General features: G+C 35.0%; 1 protein-coding gene across 4 annotated transcripts in view; it reads left to right on the top strand.

The window, feature by feature from the left end:
* IPO11 (importin 11) overlaps nucleotides 1-19,608 on the top strand; it is an 80,695-nt gene that overhangs the window by 34,383 nt on the left and 26,704 nt on the right. For all 4 annotated transcript variants that reach the window (XM_019009221.1, XM_015652732.1, XM_015652733.1 and 1 more), the window contains 11 exons: nucleotides 1,244-1,277; nucleotides 1,458-1,498; nucleotides 2,589-2,705; nucleotides 4,068-4,181; nucleotides 5,388-5,503; nucleotides 6,974-7,050; nucleotides 12,305-12,384; nucleotides 12,972-13,052; nucleotides 15,358-15,453; nucleotides 16,974-17,087; nucleotides 18,013-18,134. In XM_019009221.1, the coding sequence (XP_018864766.1) occupies nucleotides 1,244-1,277; nucleotides 1,458-1,498; nucleotides 2,589-2,705; nucleotides 4,068-4,181; nucleotides 5,388-5,503; nucleotides 6,974-7,050; nucleotides 12,305-12,384; nucleotides 12,972-13,052; nucleotides 15,358-15,453; nucleotides 16,974-17,087; nucleotides 18,013-18,134 (992 nt within the window). The remainder of the gene's footprint in view (nucleotides 1-1,243; nucleotides 1,278-1,457; nucleotides 1,499-2,588; nucleotides 2,706-4,067; nucleotides 4,182-5,387; nucleotides 5,504-6,973; nucleotides 7,051-12,304; nucleotides 12,385-12,971; nucleotides 13,053-15,357; nucleotides 15,454-16,973; nucleotides 17,088-18,012; nucleotides 18,135-19,608) is intronic.

The following is a 19,608-nucleotide window of genomic DNA, read 5'->3' as shown; positions in this document are numbered from 1 at the left end:
CACCTCGAGTGCTGTGTCCAGTTTTGGGCTCTTCACTACAGGAATGTAATTCTGGTGTTAGAGCGAGTCCAGAGAAGGGCTGTTGAAGATATTGGAGATATTGAAGGGTCTGGAGCACAAGTCCTATGAAGAGTGGCTGAGGAAGTTGGGGGTGTTTAGCCTGGAGAAAAGGAGGCTCAGGGGAGGCCTTGTCCTTCTCTACAGCTGCCTGAGGGGAGATTGCAGCCAGGTGGAGGCTGGTCTCTTCTCCCAGGCAACCAGTGACAGGACAAGAAGAATTGGCCTCGAGCTGCACCAAGTAAGGTTCAGGTTGGACATGAGGAAAAATTTCTTCACTGAAAGTTGTCAAGCACTGAAACAGGTGTAGTCACCTGGAAATGTTTTGAAAAGGTGTGGATATAGCTAGGGACATGGTTTAGTGATGGTGATGCTGATTTGGTGGTTGGACTGAATGATCTTAAAGGTTTTTACATCTATAATGATTCTGTGATTCTATGATTATTTAGGCATTAAAGTTACCTGCTAACAGGATATGATGAATGGCATTGGTTGCTAAACTGCTTGAGTACAAATCTGTAGTTTTAAGCTACACCTTTATTTTACCAGCAGGTGAGATGAAGTTGAGATGTTGGTTTTACTATTGTTTGTTTTGTTTTTATTTTTAAACGAACTAGGCTAGCAGCCTACAAAAAAAAATGACCTTGGCTAGTTTGGTAGGTACATGTTAGTTAGTAATTGCCAGTCATAACAATAATTTCTGTGATTCCAGACAACTTTAGGCAGAGCAGGGTGTGTTTTGTGTCAGCTGTTTTTATTTAATGTTTTCTAAGGCAGTTATCAGCATCTACAGGAAGAACAGTGTAACTTGTTGAATTTATTTGATTCTGTGCTTCTTGGTTGACAGGACATAATTCCAAGTAAAACTCCTCTTCTATTGCAAGAGTTTTTATCACAGTCTTGATAGATAACTTCTCATTTAATTATATAATTAACCTTTGTCCTTGAAGGTTTTGTCTCAGTAGCTTTTTATATTTCTACCACTTCAGCAATGACAAATAAAATGTAAAAGATACTAATATGAAAGTGAATGAAATGAACTAACTGCATTTCTTAGAGGATGATGGAACAGAGAGAATGATTCAGTTGCCAAAACATCAAGTGATCTGATACTGTCAGGTACTCTGTGGATAATCAAAATGTTTAGTGGACAAATGCATGATGCTTCTTGACTTCTGTCTTTCAGGTCCGTATTGAGACAGCTACGACGCTGAAGTTAAATATCCTTTCTTGCAAAGCTGTTTGATTAGTTCTTAATTCTGAGTTACTGGAAAACAATAACATTTAAACTTACTCCTAATTCTTCACATTATATTTTTTGAGCATTCATGAAATATATGTTCATTTGAGTCTTGGTATCTATCTGCAGTCTGTATTATTTTTCCTTAATGTTTGTTTACCTGTAGATGACTTTGAGTTCAGAACTGAACAGTTCTTACCAGTAAGAGCATTTATATATTCTGAAGAGTAGACCTATCCATAGAGAAAAGCAGGGAAAAATATTTTCAAGTTTCATTTTGAACTATGTTGTTTAGTAATTTATGTTTGTGTTGTATGTTCAGTCTTTACAGATCAAAATGTAAACTCACACTGCTGCTGTCAAGGTTGCTAATGTGTAGATACTAATGTGTTAAAGTTACTAATGTGTAGTATTATGCTATAATTCATATAATATGTAGTGTTATGGTATAACTTCATAGCAGTGTGCTTAGTGCTCTGTATAGTGGATATTGCCAGGTACTAAGTTTTTTTATGATAAGAAAATATTAAAACTGTATCTAACAAATACATCTCCACGACACTGTGGCTTTCCCATATATCTGTTTCACGCAGTACTTTCCAACCTGCTGCTTCTTAAAAATATTAAATGCAAATGTGTGGTTACAGTAGTGCCTTAAAAAGGCACCACTTTCTGGTACTTCTATATTAGTGTTTTTTACCGTGGTCATTACTGTTGTCATTACGTAAACAGTGGAAAGAGATAAGTACAGCAAAGTTTTGTTTTCGTCACTCAAATTTAGCAGATGTTTTTTCTCATTTCATTTTGACTTCGTATTCATTTCAACTCAATTGAGAACAGATAAACTGAAAATGCAGAGTGCATCTGTGTCAGACTGTAAACACTGGAATTTTCTAAGATACCTTTTTCAGTTCAACCTTCATCTGTTGGCCCAAAGGCTGGAAGGCTGTACCTTTGGTTTGACTCTAAAAAGTACTCCTTCTGGAGAAACAGCCTGTTTTACCAGTGAAATCAAATTAATGCTTATCAAAACTTGAAAATGGTATACATTCAAACTTATCATGTTTGAGTTGATATGTAGGAGTGTATCTGAATTTTTTTACCTCCCTTGGGCAGTGATTGGCTAATGTGCTTTTTTCCAAGTGAAAGGGTAACATTCTGCACACTTTTTTTAAGTGTTTTTCAAAGTTTATGAATATCTTAGAGTTTTAAGCATACTGGAAAATTACCAGTTCATCTGACCAGTTATATTTTTGATGCTCTAACCTGTAATTCTTTATTTTTCTTTTAGTATTTGGAGTCCATGTTTACATTGCTCTTTCAGCTACTTCAGGAAGTAACACAATGTGACACCAAAATGCATGTTCTTCATGTTCTGTCCTGTGTGATTGAAAGAGTCAATATGCAGGTATTTTTTTAATATATATTTCAGTTTTAGCTTTGTGCCAAGAACACACAGGAAGACTTGTTGTGGAAGGAAAATGTCATCAATTAATAGACTGGTTGTTGTTGTCAGAGATGCCTGCACTGTTGGCATTACTTGGTCTTCTTTTCAATTGTCATTTATCTTTTGTGTAAAATGTTAACTTATTTTTCTAAAGTTACTCTAGTTTTTGTATTGAATCAGCTTTTAGAGTACCTAAGGAGTTTTATGTCTTGTGGCATTTCTTGCAATTTTATTTTTATATTTGATTTACTCTAATTGTCTCATATTTGAACTAATGTTTTAATCTACCTTGCATATTAAAAAAGACATTTTGGGAAAAAATTCTTTGCACTCATAGGGAGCGTGCAGTTAAATTTGTAATTTTTTTGTTGATACTGATATGGGTCAGAGTTGTCTCTACAGCACTCTCCTTAACTGCATGACAAGTTTCAAATTCTCATTATTAATTCTCAGTACTTTAGTGTTAAAGTATGTCCTTCAACTTTTTGCATAAAGAATTTGAAGGTGATTTTGCAGGATTAAGCAAAGAATAGTTGACTGCTTTTGTCTCAGGTTTTCCTGTGGTGGGTTTGGCTTGGGGTTTTTTTTTTTCAGTATTACTGTGTTAAGGACTAAGATAATGCACGTTTTTGAATTTACCTCGTCTTTCTACAAGTAATCCTGTCTGAGAGCCAGATGAAGCTTTCATAATTATTACTTGTAGAAAAAGTCAACATGAGAGCAGATTTCCCTGCAGTTTAGAGAAGCAGTGCTAAAAACAAGTTAAGAAGTCTTGTATATGTTTAGGTTAATTCCTAATTAAATACTTTCTAAGACAAATAGATTAACCTTTTAGTATTGAAGACCACAGTAGAAAAAAATACAGGCTAGGACATATCTCTGAAAGGTACATAGTCTAACTGCTGCTCAGAGGCTTAGTGGCTCCCGAGGTTATTCAGCTTGCTTTTTTGGTTTGTATTTTTTTTCCCCTTCTGGGTCTGTTTCTGGTTTTAAAGAATTCTGTTGTTTAGGAATCCTAAGGGAAGAATATACTAATATGAATATATTTCTGCATATTAAGTTTTAAATATTTTTTGTGTTCTATTTACTACATAAGCTTGATTGCCAGGCACAGATGTCACCATAAGTAATATGTTCTTTTCAACCTACTCTGCAGTCAGAAGTTACTTCAGTCACAGAGTAAAGAATACAGTGTTTTAGAAAGATTCAAGCAAACTGTGTTTTTATTCAGAGCAGCTTCTGTATTTTTCAGAAACTATGCTTTGGATAAATTATTCATGTCGTTTCATATATTAAGAAATTAATTTATATTCTGAACTTTAGATACGACCATACGTAGGATGTTTGGTTCAGTATTTACCACTCCTTTGGAAGCAGAGTGAGGAGCACAATATGCTACGATGTGCCATTCTAACCACCCTAATCCATCTCGTCCAGGTAAGGAATCTGAGTCACATAAACATTGTCCTCAGTTCTCTCTTGAGGGTAAAATATTGCCTGCAGAATCCGTGGTCTTAACTACTTCTTTAATACAGACTATATGCCACACTACTTTCTTCAACCCCTGCTGCATCTCAGAGAAAATGTATTATGACTAGCAGAGACCAAGTGCTCCTAGGACAGTGTCTGTACAGGAGCAGACTTAATGTGAGGGCAGTCTTGAACTTGTGGAAATGCATGACTTAAAAGGATTCTATTGTAGAGGTTAACATTGGAGAGAAAGCGAAAGGGAAATGACAAATATTATAAAAGAAGAAATAAAGGTTCTTTCCAAAGTTGAATAACTTGAAATAAAGAGGAAATAGATTTTTACCATAAATCAATTGTGGAAATTCTTCTTTCTGTCCCCTGTGGAGACTAAAGTACGGGTATTTTTTTTACAAAAGGTGTATCTCTTGCTGTATTTGTAGAATACAGATCTGTAGAAAAATCTTTTAAGGCATAATTGTTTAAGTAAGTAGATAAATCCACAAAGAAGCTGCAACTTAGAAATATCAAGTAATTTCAAATTTTCCATTATCAAAATGCAGGAATTATACAAGTTCAGCATTCCACTACCTTCAGTTCTCTTAAGTACTAAAGTATTTTGTAATGCTGTTCAGTAATTTGTTCCAAATTTACTTTTCATTGTTCAAAAGTCTCATGGATTGTTTAGAAACTGAATCACTGTCATAAGTCTGTGAATCTTTGTGTAGCTATGAAAACAAACCCTTCTCCTGAATATTGGAATATACCAAATGATTTTGTAAATTATAAGAACCAAAGAGTAATTCTTTTCTTCACCTGTAAAACATTCAGCTTTTAGTCATTTGTTGTTTGTTAGCCTAATGACTTCTCCAAGAAAGATAATGACCTGTGAATGTTTTTTTTTTTAGGAATGTATATTCTTTATCATTTTTTCTTGCAGACTGTTGATAACTGGGTTGTTTTTGAAAAACATAACCTTCTCAAGACATGGTGAGAGAAAGCTGAGGAATATCAGACTATTTTATTATTGTATGAAATAGAAGCAAGTTCAACCTTTGATTTCTTGAATGCCTGTTTATATGTGAATGTAACAGCAGTGTAGATATTTTCCATGCTGTTTTTGAAATGCTTGATTTAAGGCTTTTTAACATATTTTACATTTTTCTTATTTTGTAGGGATTGGGAGCAGACAGCAAAAATCTCTACCCTTTTCTACTTCCAGTTATCCAACTAAGTACAGATGTTTCTCAGCCTCCACATGTCTATCTTCTGGAAGATGGTTTAGAGCTGTGGTAAGAATGCTTTCTTTGTATTTCTAATTTTAAAACAGTTGGTTTTGTATTCCTGGAAGAAAAATGTTGTAAAAAGCTTAGAATATTAAAATTGGTATGTTCTTGTTACCTTACCTTGACATCACCTATATCATCACACCTTTTCTCAGAAAACAGGAGGTTAGGAAATTTATATACTCAGCTGTTTCTAGTTGTGTTTCTTCTATTATTCATTTTCAGGCAGTTGATACTGAAGATACTATTCTGTAGTGATAATGAACAGCAAGACAGAAAGTCTAGACACTCTATAATGTGTGTGCTAATTTAACAGTTTGGTGTGTTTGACTTTGGGAGAGCAGTGAGCCAATGGATCAGAGCTGGTTGCAGGAAGAGATGTCATTAAAAGGATAAAATGTAGTTACTTTCTTTATCTTGGGCTATTTGGTGACTGAACATAAAACAAGAAGTGACGCAGTGCTCAGTTTCCCATGAGTCTGATTTATTTGTTTCTGATGCAGCTGATGCTATAAGAGGGGAGAATGGTTACCTGGACCAAATTTTGAAAAATAGGAGTACATAGAGTTTGTCTTAAAATAGTGAATGATTCCTTTGATCTAAATTGAAAATGAGCATTTCAATTACAAATACTTAATCTACAAATGATCTGTTCCATATATAGCAAAACTGAGATTTATAATGCTGTTGGCACCAAGTCAAAGTCCTTTTCAAAAACTTAGCATAGGGGCCTTTTACATGTATCAATTCAGAACTTTTATGTCGTCTTAATAATACTGATCTTGAGATTGCTCTTTTGATGTCAGTGCAGAAGAATGGTATTTTAAGATGTCCTAGAGCATTAGAAAAATGTGAAGAGCTGGCAGAGGCAGTTAAGACTCCAAGAATTTGAACCAAGAGCAGGAAAGCAACTAAGATATTTCACGTAACCAGATGTATGGTAGGCCCATGCCTAAGATACAGAAATAAAAAAGGAATTTGTTGTTGTGGTTTTAAATACAAGCTTAATTTATAAGTACTGTTTTCTAATCTCAGTAATTTTAAAATGTTATAAACAATATCTGGTAACTATTGTATCATTTCAGATGTAAAAATAGTGTAAACATGTGAGCTGGTCCATGACAGTTTCTCCTTTGAGGCATAGAACACATGTTGTCCATGCACTAAATATCCCCCTCTACCCACCTTCTCCAAGTTCCCTGGTTAGCTACTTAGACATTCTCACTGTTGCATTTCAGAGCTTCTGTTGTCTTTATAAAAAGACAGTAGCATGTTTTTCTTTGTTTTCCTACTTTTGCAAGACCTGATGAGTGTGTTATAAGGACTATTGCTCTGGTTGAAGTATGCTTCTGTTAATTGTTACACATTGTTGATAATACAGATGGTTACTGGAAGTTAAAATGTTTACATCTGTCAAAATGATTGCTTAATGTTACTCATACAACATCTGAAATATTTTGCTTAATCTGTTCTTAGGTTAGTGACACTGGAGAATTGTCCATGTCTTACTCCAGAGCTCCTGAGAATATTTCAGAATATGTCTGCCCTTCTTGGTAAGCCTTTCACTAATGAAATTTCATGATTTTTCTCCTGCAGCTTGTTGTTCATGCACTAAGTAGTGCTTCTGTGGCTGCAGGTACTAATGGAGCTCACAAAATTGTAACAAAAATTGAGAAACAGGTTTTTACTGTCTGACTTTCTCATCTTTTTTAATGTTTATGATCTACTTACCCTAGTTCTCTTTTTAATAAATTGGAGCTGCTGTGCCTGAAAGATAAGACAAATTTCAGTTTATCATTTCAGAGGTTATTTTAAGAAGTTTCTGATATTTAACACCAAATGTACCAAGTGTTACTGATACTGTTTATATGGAATACTTGCCTGTTCTGCTTACAGCCAGAATGAAGTTATTAGCTTTTCCCTCATTCAGATAATAACAATACAGAATGTTTTCAAAATAACGGAATATGTCTATAAACATTTGGGTCAAGCACTGAAATAAAAAACAGTAGTCTGTTGGCGAAATATAAACTTAAAATTAGGATTCAATGCTTAGGAAATACTGATACTTTAAGTGCTTTTGCTTCATAATTAAATGGAATATAAAAATTCGGAGATTTTAATTTTATGTTAATATCTTTGCATTTAGATCTTCAGCTGCGCTCTTGAGGTTTTAACATGAATATAGCAAATGGGTTAATTACTTTAGAGAAATGTGTTCACAGAATTACAGAAGTTAGCTTCTTAATTGATAATTGTTTTCAGGACTTAATGTTTTATTTTATTTCTACTGGTCAGTAGAAAGTTATGTCTTGGTAGGTAGTTGCGAGGTGAAGTCAAGGTTATTTTTCCTTGTATACAAGATCTCTAATGACAAATGCTCTTTTTAGTAGTGGCTTTATGGTTAAATACTCCACAGCTACCATTAAAATTCTGTAGCTGCTGAGTCCTTAGTATTGTCATCATCATCATCATCCATAACTATACACCTACCCTTCCACCTTCTTGTTCTGTGTCAATCAGAGGTGGTGTCTGCTGCAGGAAGCCTGCTCTGTATGAATGGCTGTGAATTTCATGGTTTGTCACACTGCTAGTTTGCTTGAGTTAAATTCAGAAATACTATGTATTTGTGTCTTGTTTGTTTGCTACTGATATTTTCTCCCCAGTCCTCATGTGATACTTTTCAGAGTAGAGAGGAGTAGAAATGGAAACCTTGGCAAACTCTTTTTAAAAAGGCATACTGGAATATTCTATACTTGTAATAATTTCCGTGTTTTGTGAATGAATCCTGCAGAATAGTGATGCTCTCCTTTGGAAAAAAATTACATTCTCAAGCAAAATTATTTATTGTGAAAAATGAAAGCTGTATGATGCTGGTAGAGTCAGTAATGCATTTAAGCTGCATAGGGTTTCTTTAGGACAAGCCTTGAAACATGCTTATGTCAAACTTTTTTTTTAATCAGGGTTTGGATTGAATGGTAAAAACACGGCAGCAGATGTGTAATCACAGAGTGATTTCATCCCACAGGCTTCTCTACTACTTTACTTCCTCAGGGCTTTTCTGAGAAACTGTTTTTCTGAGTGTCATATTGGTCAAAAATTTTGATTGCTGAAAAATATGCATCATTCACATGACACAGCCATGGTATCAGGATGCTTAAACAGAGCTGGAATTTTGGATTAGTGCTAACCTTATATTAAAACATGGTAGTTAGAAAACCAGTACAATATTGCTGTCTGCTACCCCTCAGGGAGCTGCTGCATTCAGGACATTTGAATCTTCTTCACATAAATCAAGCGCAACAGTACAGTTTAAGGTGCAGCATCTTGCAAAAGAGAATGTATTGATCAGTGATGATAACTGTGCTAGTTAATTAAATAACTGTTCAGTCTTAAACCTGTAGCAGAGTTTTTCTAGTACACCACTACCAGTATTCAGCTGAAACTTTCAACACTTATGGTCAGACTCTTCTGTCCTTCTTAACGTGGTGATGTAACTGTCAGAAAAAGGTGTTTTAACTGAGAAGTCAAAATTGCAAAGTCTTGTGTGCCTTAAATGTCTGAGATAAGACAAAAAAGATAATCTCTCCAATGTTATAAATACACTTGAGAGAGTGTTAAAATTGATTAAAGAAAAGTTTTATTAATTATAGCAAGCAAGATAATAAGCAAATCACAGCGCGCTGGCGGCCAAAAAGTAACCCACTTCTGGCCGTGTCTCCGTGCCCCCCCGCATTCCCTTTTATCTGTTCGGCTCTTCTGCTGAGTATTTTCCTGAGTTCTCTTTGCGCCTGCATTCTTCCAGCCTTCAGGGTTTTTTTCTGGTCTTCTTCTGCCCTCTTGTGATCACAAGATTCTTTTCTCCTCTGACCTTCTACCCCTTTCGGAGGTGTTTTAATCGCGGCGGCTTTCTGGAATTCAAAGAATCTCGGCAAGGCCATAATAATTATGCCAGCGTCAGTATCAACCTTCAATGTAATCGTGATTTTACACAACATAGCATTACAGAACATCATGTTTAGTCGAACAAAAGGGTCTCTATTTATCACATCCAAGACTGGTTTTCAGTGGATTTCTGGATGATGAAATCATCAAAAGACAGATGATGTGAAGGGAAGTTCTGAATAGGTAACTACCATGCTTACATCTTTTGGAGTAGGGTGGAGAACTAGCAACAGGATGCTCCAGAAAATTAGTTCTTGAAAATACGATGTAAGGAATATTGACCTCCTGACCTTAGTTTTCTGAATTTATTTTTAGTGAAGGAAATGACTGTGATATACAAGTAATGTAACTCTATTTCTGGTATGGTTAGCTTCTACATCAGCATGTAAGTAATTCAGAAAATATGTCAGAGGTCATCATGGATGAACTAGTAGAAGAGCTGGAGGGCAGGGAAAGAAGAATTCACACGTGAGATTTTTGAACTTGAAGGGGAAAGATATATGTATTTGATTTTCCTTTTTTAACTAATCTGAAAATAATTTTTAATTGTTCCCTTTCAGATAGAATTGTCCTTATGAAAAGATCCTTTTGTACCCATTTCAGGATACTACTGTTGTTGGAAGTGGTTGTCAGAGGAGTTATACAAGTCAATTAGATTTGACTTCAGGAGCAGTGTTGCAGTTCATATGAAGGCTTGATTTCACTTGCCTAAGTGACTGACCTTCAAAGACTATGGTGCTATCACTGATGTACAATAATTATTCACAGCATAATTGTCATCCTTTGTTTTCAGTTAAGCACCGCTGCTACCCATTTCAACTCTGTTGAAATGTAATTGCCCTGTAGAGAGATTGCACAGTCTCTTTAATACATGTCTTTCAATGTATTGAATAATGCAGAATGGAGAAATACACTAATTATCTGAGGATGGAAGCATTTCTGCACTGAGGCTGCTTAAAATAACATTTGAATCTGATACAATTTAAGGTTGGGAATATGGTCAAAATCTGAACATACCTATTCCAAAAAGCATCAAGTTTAATGTGCACTTGCTGTATTTGTAAAGGTACTGGCAAAAACGAGGTTACTGGAACTGGACTAACTCCTCTGATCCTAACAAAACTCAAAGGAGTACATGAATAAAATTAAAAAAAACCCCACGTTTGATTTAGGAAATCCTGGCAAGAGAATTGATGTATAATTAGCTTCTAAATGTAGTTAGTTGAACATGAGATCTTTCTAGAAAATTTATGGTAAACTGTGAGCTGCAGATGCGATGGAAGTTTTGTCATTTCCATTGCATATGTCATACCTGTTTTCATTTTGACCTGAAGTACAGCTTTGCAGTACACACATTTTATTACCTTTTATCAATTCTCACAGAATCACAGAGTGGAAAGTTACTGAAAACTTAGTAGTACTTCTTGTTTATATGACCATTTATTTTGAATTTGTCTACTTGTTTCAGTGTCTGAAACTTCAAGTGTGATTGTGCCCAGTAAAGATAAAAACACAAATGCAGATCTCTAATTAGAGCTCAGTATGTAACTCTTGTAATGTGCGACTAAAGCTAAACTCATAGATACCTTGGAATCTTTTGATGAGTGTTTTGGATTGAGAGTTCATCTCTTTTCAAGTCAGTAGACAAAAATACTCATAATAAATGATTACAATATATGACATGGCATACAAATGTATTCATGAATACAGAGGTGTCCTGTGGCTGTATCAAATGGAAGACCATTAATGTTCTACCTCATGGGTGGAGAAAAAAGGAAAATCTGTTGAACCTCCCCAGAACTACACAGATGTTATAATGGCGAAGCAGCCATGGTCATGGTGATAATTGGTTTTGGTAGTATAGCTAATACCACTGGGTGAAAGCCACACTTTAGTACAGCTGCTTTCATCTAAGCCATGGGAAACTTATGAAGTCTGATGCTTGCTCCATCTGGGAAAGGAAATTTATTTAAAATTCATGTAAAAATATTTTCCTGTTGCCCATGACGATTTTATTAAATATTTTAAAAGTGATGATGCTAAGGTCTGCTTCTTTTACCAGGAATAGTTTGTCTCCCCAACTGTTTTTAAAGAATTTTATCCCATTTTCGGTCTTTTGCCTTGTATTGCATTATATAAAGATACAATGTGGACTTTCTGCACTAGTATCAACAGTCATGTGAAACTTTGAAACTTTTCATTTTGCTTATACATGTTCCAGAGTGATTTTATTTTTTTCTTAAACACTCTTACAGGTAATGTCTGAGGATATATCTTTTTTCCTCTCTTCAAGCTGCTGCTGCATATCATCCTCTGTGTGTATCTATCCCTTAGATGAGTATGCTCTCTTTACTGAAATACCCAAACTGTGCCCCAGAGCTCAGTGTGTGTCAGCTCAATGCCATTTGGTATGGCATCTGGGTCAGAAGAGCAGAACTGCAATCTTTATTTCATTCTTTCTGCTCAGCATTTACTGACTCAGTGTGAGAGAGACCATTTATCAGTAATTGCAAGTCTCTAAAGTACATGTTTCATTTTTTCTGTCTTCAATATCTTCTTAACCCAGTATTACATCCAAAACGTGACTTTTGTTCAATTGTTTTTTGTTTTTAAATAGTGTTGGCTTTTGAGGTTGTAGGACTTCTTGTGCTTCCATTTGAGCACAAGAGCTGTCATCCAACTTCTGTACTTCTCTCTTCAGGGAGAGAGAACCTGACTGGCACTGGATCCAGGATATTTTTTCTACTTGTTGACATCTGGCACTACAAGCTGCCATAGGAAAAAGACTTTGAGAAGCAAATCATCTTGGTTGTACTTCAGTTTGGTGATCAGATTCTGAACTGTGATTTCTGTTTTTTCCAGAGCTGAGTTCAGAAAACCTCAAAAATTGCTTTAAGATCATCAATGCTTATATTTTCTTATCATCATCTGAATTTTTGCAGGTATGTTATCGTTACCATTATATAAAGATCCATATTAGCACCTCAGTTCCTTACTGGCAAACTGGGTTTTCTCTCATCTTAGAAAATACCGTACACACAAACATTTATACTTGTATTGATTTGTGTGCATACAAACATACTGTTCTAATGTTAGCTCTTTATGGTGAATGGTGGACACTTAGATTTGAGAAATACTATTATTTAAAATTGATACTTTGTGGATTGATTTAGTAGTTTGATATCTGAAAAGGTCCTGTGTTCGGTAATTACAGTTTACTCTAATTACCCTACCATATTAAAATTATGAATATAATAAGAGTTGAAATAGGGATATTATGCCTTGTTGTCATACCTTCTTCATTAGAAAATTCTTTCAGATTGACTGTTTAAATGTGCTGCAATGTTAAAAATGCAACAAAATGCTTAGATTAGATTTTAATTAGTTTAGAATGATGAACATTTTAGCAGATGGGATCTATGAAGAGAAACTGGGTCTTTAGGCATGTGCAAATCAAAAGGAATTGAGTTTTGAAATATATACAAATATATAAAATATATTGCATTGTACCTTTTTTATTTTATTTCAGATGTATGCTGCTGACTTATGTCGGTCATTTTGTGAGCTTTTGAAGGACATAACTACTGAAGGTCAAGTTCAAGTTTTAAAGGTGGAGTATAATGAATGTAATATCCAGAGGCTCAGCTCTCTACATACAATGTTTTCAAGTAGAATTTAGAACATGTAGAAGAAACCAATGCATATAGCAGAATTTGACATTGAAGTTAACCTATCAGTGGTGGTTTAACTACTTATTTGAAGCCTGTGCATGTGAGTAGACACCTAGTGAGTGTAGGGTTAACTTTTCCAGTCTTTATTGAATGTTGTATGTATGTGGTCTCCATGAAATTCCTTTGCGTACCATACTTCGATGTATACCCATCACAGAGTTCAGTCTTCGTTTGCCTTTGGCATAAGTTGCTGTTGTAATGGTATAACTACTTAAATAAAGCTCCAAGAACCAGAAAGTTACATTTTCACACAGCCTTCAAATGGTGCTGTGGAACTCATGAGCTTTTTAAATGTTAATAACAATAATTTGAATGTGTCTTTTGAAGAATTTCAGGAAGTAAAGTTGGAATATACACTGAAGGATAACTGAGTAGTAGCCGTAGTAATGCTTCCAGTGGTTGCACTAACTGGGGGCTCTGTGTTGCTTATGAGAACTTGGACTTGAATTCAATTAATTGTAAATGTGATAGAGGATATAAATTGGATCCCACATATTTCTTTGGTGGATCACACAACTGCCTCCAGAATCCAGGACAGAAAACAACTGTTGAAGTTGATAGTCTTCCCTATTGTACTTACTGCTGTGAAGAGCTTAAGGCCTCTAGTTCTGAAATTGAAAATGTCAATTCCAGTCTAACAGTAATATTATTTAAAGTATGTAGCTGGGCAAATTTTTTATGCAGCAGCTTTTAATCAGAATTCTAAAATGGAATTATACTGCTAATACAGAATCATTTATTCAGTTGAGTCCCTGTGTGGCCTTGCATTAGCTGCACGAGTTGTCTGGTATACTTGGAACACTTTCCTAGTATGCCCTCTCGATTCCAGAGGGATAACTGAGCTATCATCCTTGTAAATGTTCTTAGAAAAAGCAAAAGTTTTGTCAGGCTTCAGTATGCTGACTTGTTAAACAAAAAAAGCCCCAAAATCTAGATAAGCTTTGGGAACAGAAATGCCCATGGGTGTTCTCTGATAGTTTCCTACAAACAGCTTTGTCTGGACTGTAAATAGACATTAGAACTGTAAATAAATTAACAAGGTTGAAAAATACTAATTAGGACTGATAAGACAATTTCTTGCAAGATTGCTGAGTCTTGATTTTCTAATTACCTGACACAATGAAAGGTTTAAAAATACTGTGCAAGGAACAAAGGAGTTGACAAAAACTTCCAGTACCCAGAAAGATGAGTGAAGGAAGTTATGTTTACCTCTGTATATAATAAGCCTCTTTTATACCTCTGCATATTACAAGATTTACAAAATTGAGAGGCATTGAGATAGGTCAACTGCTTAACACTTTTCTCAACATGAAAAACAGAATATTAAATGAAATTATTGGGAGCAAGGTTCAAAAAGGAGAAAAAAATATTTAGGAGAGATTAGTCAAGAGCACAGAAGAGTTGGTCCTTGTTGAAATTCCTCTGAGGTGGAATTAAATGGAGATGAAGAGTGTTTAAGTGAGGTATCTTTATGATACCTTTATGTGCTTTGTAAACACATCAGTGTTTTCATGCATGTGTCATCACTGTCTACATAGAAGTTAGTGATGAGCCCTCAGCCTGTTATTCTCATAGCCTGTTCCCATCTCTCTTGGTACAAGGGTAGAGCACAAACATCTGGGCGAAAGAAAAACTGAAAGCAGGAAAACAAGTTACTTCAGGGTACAGCACATGGGGGGGGAAAAGGAGCTGAGAAACAAAGGGTAAAGAGTTTAAACATGGGGAACCAGAGCAAGGTGCAGAATAGCACCTCTGAGAGCACGCCTGCAAAGAGCTGGTAGGTCGTAATCAGTGGTTTCTCTAAAAAGTAACATGACAAAGCTATGAAAATACACTCTGAGCTATTGGTCCTTCACCATACCAACCACCTCAATCTGCTGGTTTTCCGGGAACCAGAACAAGATCCCTTTTTCCATACTACCTCATCAACTTAGTCTGGGCCATGGGGGGAGCTTGTGTGGTTTTGGCTAGGGTTTCATTGAGCTTTCACCAGGTGCATTTATGCAGATGAGGCTTGCAGAATGTTTTACAAGAATAGTTTCAGCAAGCTGGGGTTTGCTGGTATTTAATGGTAAGCATCCTATGAGCACTTTGTATGGGTACACCAGTACACATGGTTGCAAACTTCTGGTTAAGATTTATCAGTGTACTTTACTAATGGTCTCATTTGCTCTTTTTCTTAAGGTTGTAGAAAATGTCCTAAAAGTCAACCCTGTGCTGGGTCCTCAAATGTTTCAACCCCTTCTTCCATCAGTATTCAGGGGGATTATAGATGGGGAGGTAAGAGTTACTTTAACTGCTCTCTACTTTTCCTTTGGAAAATGACAGTACCTTCCATTATCTCCAGTTTTTTCATACTGATGTTGTAAAACTCTTGTTTTAAGAGCATCTGTTAGATTTTTCATATCTAGTTTAAAAGTCTGTAAAAGTAGCACAGTAGCACAAGAAAAAACAACCTATCCATTGCTTGTTTTGTCATGTAGTGTTTATTTTAATAAAACAGCATAAATTTTATTCTGCTATTCTACCATTCCTTCACTATTAACACTTTCAAGAGCTATAACATTAGGCCATTAGTATAATGCTTAGTCAGTGTTAAGAGTTTTTTGTTGGGTTTTTTTAAAGACACATACTATTCCTTTGTAATTGTACCTGGACCAGAGAAAAACAAACTGAACCAGGAGAAGATCAACTTGACCTTTTTCCTAATTGGCATAGCTCATATGAAGAGCTGAAGGTTGTGAGAATGGTTTGTGTGAGATAGTCTTTAAAATTTTTCTGGCTTACATGTCTTAACTTCTCGTTTTTCTCTCTTTGTAGTCAACAAACTTCTATGTTGGATGAAAATGAGTAAATCAAATATACTTTAACTGTGTTGAACCTATCACTTATAGCAGGAATCAGTGGATGGAATTCTTCAAGCTTTCTGACTTCTTTGATCAAAGCCTTTGCTTTTTTTCCAGTTGAAGACTTTCAAATATCAATATGTGGCTCTAATTTCTGAGTTGAATAAAATTTCCAAATTTAAGCCAATACTATATAGCAAAGTACATTTTGCTGTTCAAAACACAAAGATAGAGAGTGGATTATTAAAACGTCCTTTGATTTGGGACTAATAAATTCATTATACCCTATTCAGAATATGTTAATCTAGGTTAGCATTTTCAGGTAAATGTTGGCATTTTGTTTTTCAAGTAAGCTATTTTACAAAATACAGTTATATTGTTATGTGATGAATTTAATAGGAAAAAATAGCTTCTTTTAAAAGTAATAACTAAAGATAATGAACTTATTAACTTATTACTGTATCCAGTTGATTTTGAGGCTTCTGCAGATTAGTTTTTTGCAAATATATTATAATTTCTATCTGAAAAAAAGTAATAAATGCAGAAATACTAATTGTTCGTAATGTTATTTAAATTGTTGTAAGCAGTAACTTGGAACCATAATCAATTTTAAAAGTAATTTTTTAGCAGTACAATAAGCTGTTAGTTCCTTAAGATACAGGTTTTAAAATTTAAAGTAAAATCAAGTTGTCTTGCAAATTGTTTGGCTGTTTGGATGAAATTGACTTTGAAATTGCCATGGTTTTCATATTGTGTGAACTGAGAATTCTGGTTAAGATTGCTCACTCAGTCTTCTGCTCCTAGATGCTCTTAAATTGCAATTCATAGTTTAAAATCTAGTTAAAGACATAAGGGATGCATACAAGTATTTTCTAGGTATTACTCCTGTGTGTGTCAAATATTCTTCTTTTACTTCAACTAAGCACCTTTTGTTTTGGTTTATTTTTGTTCCAGAGATACCCTGTGGTGATGTCTACTTATCTGGGGATAATGGGTAGAGTTCTACTACAAAATGCAAGGTTTTTTTCATTACTTTTGAGCCAGATGGCATGTGAATTGGGTCAGGAGGTAAGGTTTATTGTCCATTTTTTCCCTTTTGGGGCTTTTGTGTCTTGGTATTTCAGCTGTATTACATAGGGAAATCTTGCTTTCTTTTGACCTTAAGAAATTTTTTCTTGCCCAGTTCATCTTGAAAAGGGGCTTTTCCCCTTCCTTTTCTCCTTTCCCTGGACATCCTGTAACAACATATACGTGTTCCCATAATTACTTAAACTATCCCATTAAAATTTTTATATAGTAGTTAAATTCTCTTTCTGCTGCATCCGACAATTAGCCATGTAAACTCCCTTAGTTCACATGCAGTTGTAGAGTGAGAATTTCTTCCCTTTTGCCATCTTAATGGGTGGGATGGAGAATGGTCTAATCATTCTCCCCTGAGTTTCTAGAATGTCAGGTTCAGTGCGCTTCAGTTCCACTGGTGAAGTCACTGAGGGTCTTCTACAAGTGTTCTATTATGTCTTTAAGTGACATTTTAGTAGTTTGCTTTGCTGGGGTATAATACAGTTTTCAAAGTGATAACAAGAAGTTGTTTTTTGTTTTTTTTGGTTTGGTTTTTCTGTCGTTGTTTTTCGTGTTTTTTTGTTTTTTTTTAATTTGTCACTGTGTAGATAAAAAAAGTAAGTCCATGTGCTTTGTTTCTATGAGACTGTTAGGGGAAAACTGAATAATTTGGTATCCTGAATTAGTTCCCTCTCCATAAATGAAACGATTTTCAAACATCTAGGTTACAGCTAGTGGTATGGAGGGCTCAGGGCCTGGAATCATTGTCATAGAAAATTTAAAAAGTACCTGTTGCTTGTTACTTCTGTCAGGTGTACAACTGTGTAGTGTCTTTCCAAGACTAAATAATACCTTCAGTTGCTAGAAAAATTAAAATAAGTTATTCTCTAAACACACTTCTAACTGAAAAGGAATGTTGTGTTTCCCAATGCAGTTGGACCAAATTCTTGGTAACATGATTGAAATGTGGGTTGATCGCATGGATAACATCACTCAGCCAGAAAGAAGAAAACTTTCTGCTTTGGCATTGCTTTCTCTTTTGCCGTCATTGAATAGGTAAGCAAACGTACAATAACTTAAATAAGAATGCTTCAAAGGCCCTTGGAATGGTTTTTAAAGTGTTTCACAATTCTGCAGCTAAATATTCCAATACAAGTAGTTTTATTTACTTATTTTTCTCCCCAAAAGAAACTTAAAAAAGATAGAACATACTTCATACTACATTATATTAACTTCTTATTTGGCTTCATAGCAATACAGCTATGAATATAGCTTCCATTTCATAGGAAATGTCATTTAGTAGAAGTGAAGAACAAGCACTGCAGATTTTATTGTTGATTCATATTAACTTAGAACTATCTGCTTCTCTCATCTGTGATTAAGTAGTGTCTTTAGTTGACATGTTACTATTTTGGTGTCCCTTCCAGGGAACAGTGTTTAGTTTTCTTTCCCATTGTAGGTGATCTGAACTTTCATCCTAGTTTTCTCCTTTATGACATTAAATAGAAGAAAAAGTTGCTGTGAAAGGCTCTGTTGTTGCTGTGAAACAGTTTTTGCACAATAGATTTTAGAGCAAGCACATTTTACTATTAACCTTTCAGTAGCCATCATCATTGCTGGATATACACAGAAAATGAAAGTTTTAAATGAAAATGCTGCATATACTGACTTCATACTTGTCAATACTAGAAGCAATGTTTAACACATTTAGGTGACAGTTCAGCCCCTAGTTACCTTCAGATTATTTTTATCTGTTTGACATTCAGGAAGACAAGACTGCATGAGTTTACATTTAGTCTGCTAGGTTTCCTGAACAGTCTTGAAGTATTGTCTGGGAATTTAGATGTTGATTCCCAAATCCTAAAAGTTATTTTAGTAACTGTAGAATATGTAGTATTGTCAAAGCTGTGGACTATGACATTTAGACATTATCTAAAAAAAAAATCAGGGAACACTTAGGTGCAATTTAGCAGCTTTATTGCGTTTCATATGCGCAGAAATTGTCCTCTTTTATGTCAGGTGGATAGTCAGGATAACATCTAGCTAAAGGTGAACCAAGCAGCTGCTTTATGAGAGTTTTTTTCCCAGTGAATATAACAGTATTATGTCGTTTATAGGTATATTTGAAATGTTTGTAAAGAGGTATTAGCTAACATTTAAGGTGCTGAACTACATCTGTCTTCCTGTGAAGTTTCTGTTAAAGAGAGGAAGGAAAAAAAGAAATTCCTTTAGATAACCATGTTATTTTGAACTATGTTCAGCTGCTCCAGATTTCCTGCTGTAAAAGCCAATTATTTCTGGCGGTCCCTAACATAATAAAACCTTCTGCAAATGACAGCTTTATTTTTCAGTTACTCATATCATTTAAGAAAGCTACTTCTCAAATAAAAAGACTCTCTTTAGTGGACATATTTATGTCAAAGCTATGAAAATTTCACTTGTACAATTGACAGACTGCCAAACTTGCCTTCAGACAGTGTGTGAAATGGATTCTGTCAATTGATTGTTTCTTTTACTAGAACAATGTGAG

This window comes from Parus major, chromosome Z (genome assembly GCF_001522545.3).
Source record: "Parus major isolate Abel chromosome Z, Parus_major1.1, whole genome shotgun sequence".
Classification (NCBI taxonomy): Eukaryota; Metazoa; Chordata; class Aves; order Passeriformes; family Paridae; genus Parus; species Parus major.
Note: the sequence above shows the minus strand (reverse complement) of the source record. Positions and strands in the feature narration are given on the sequence as shown.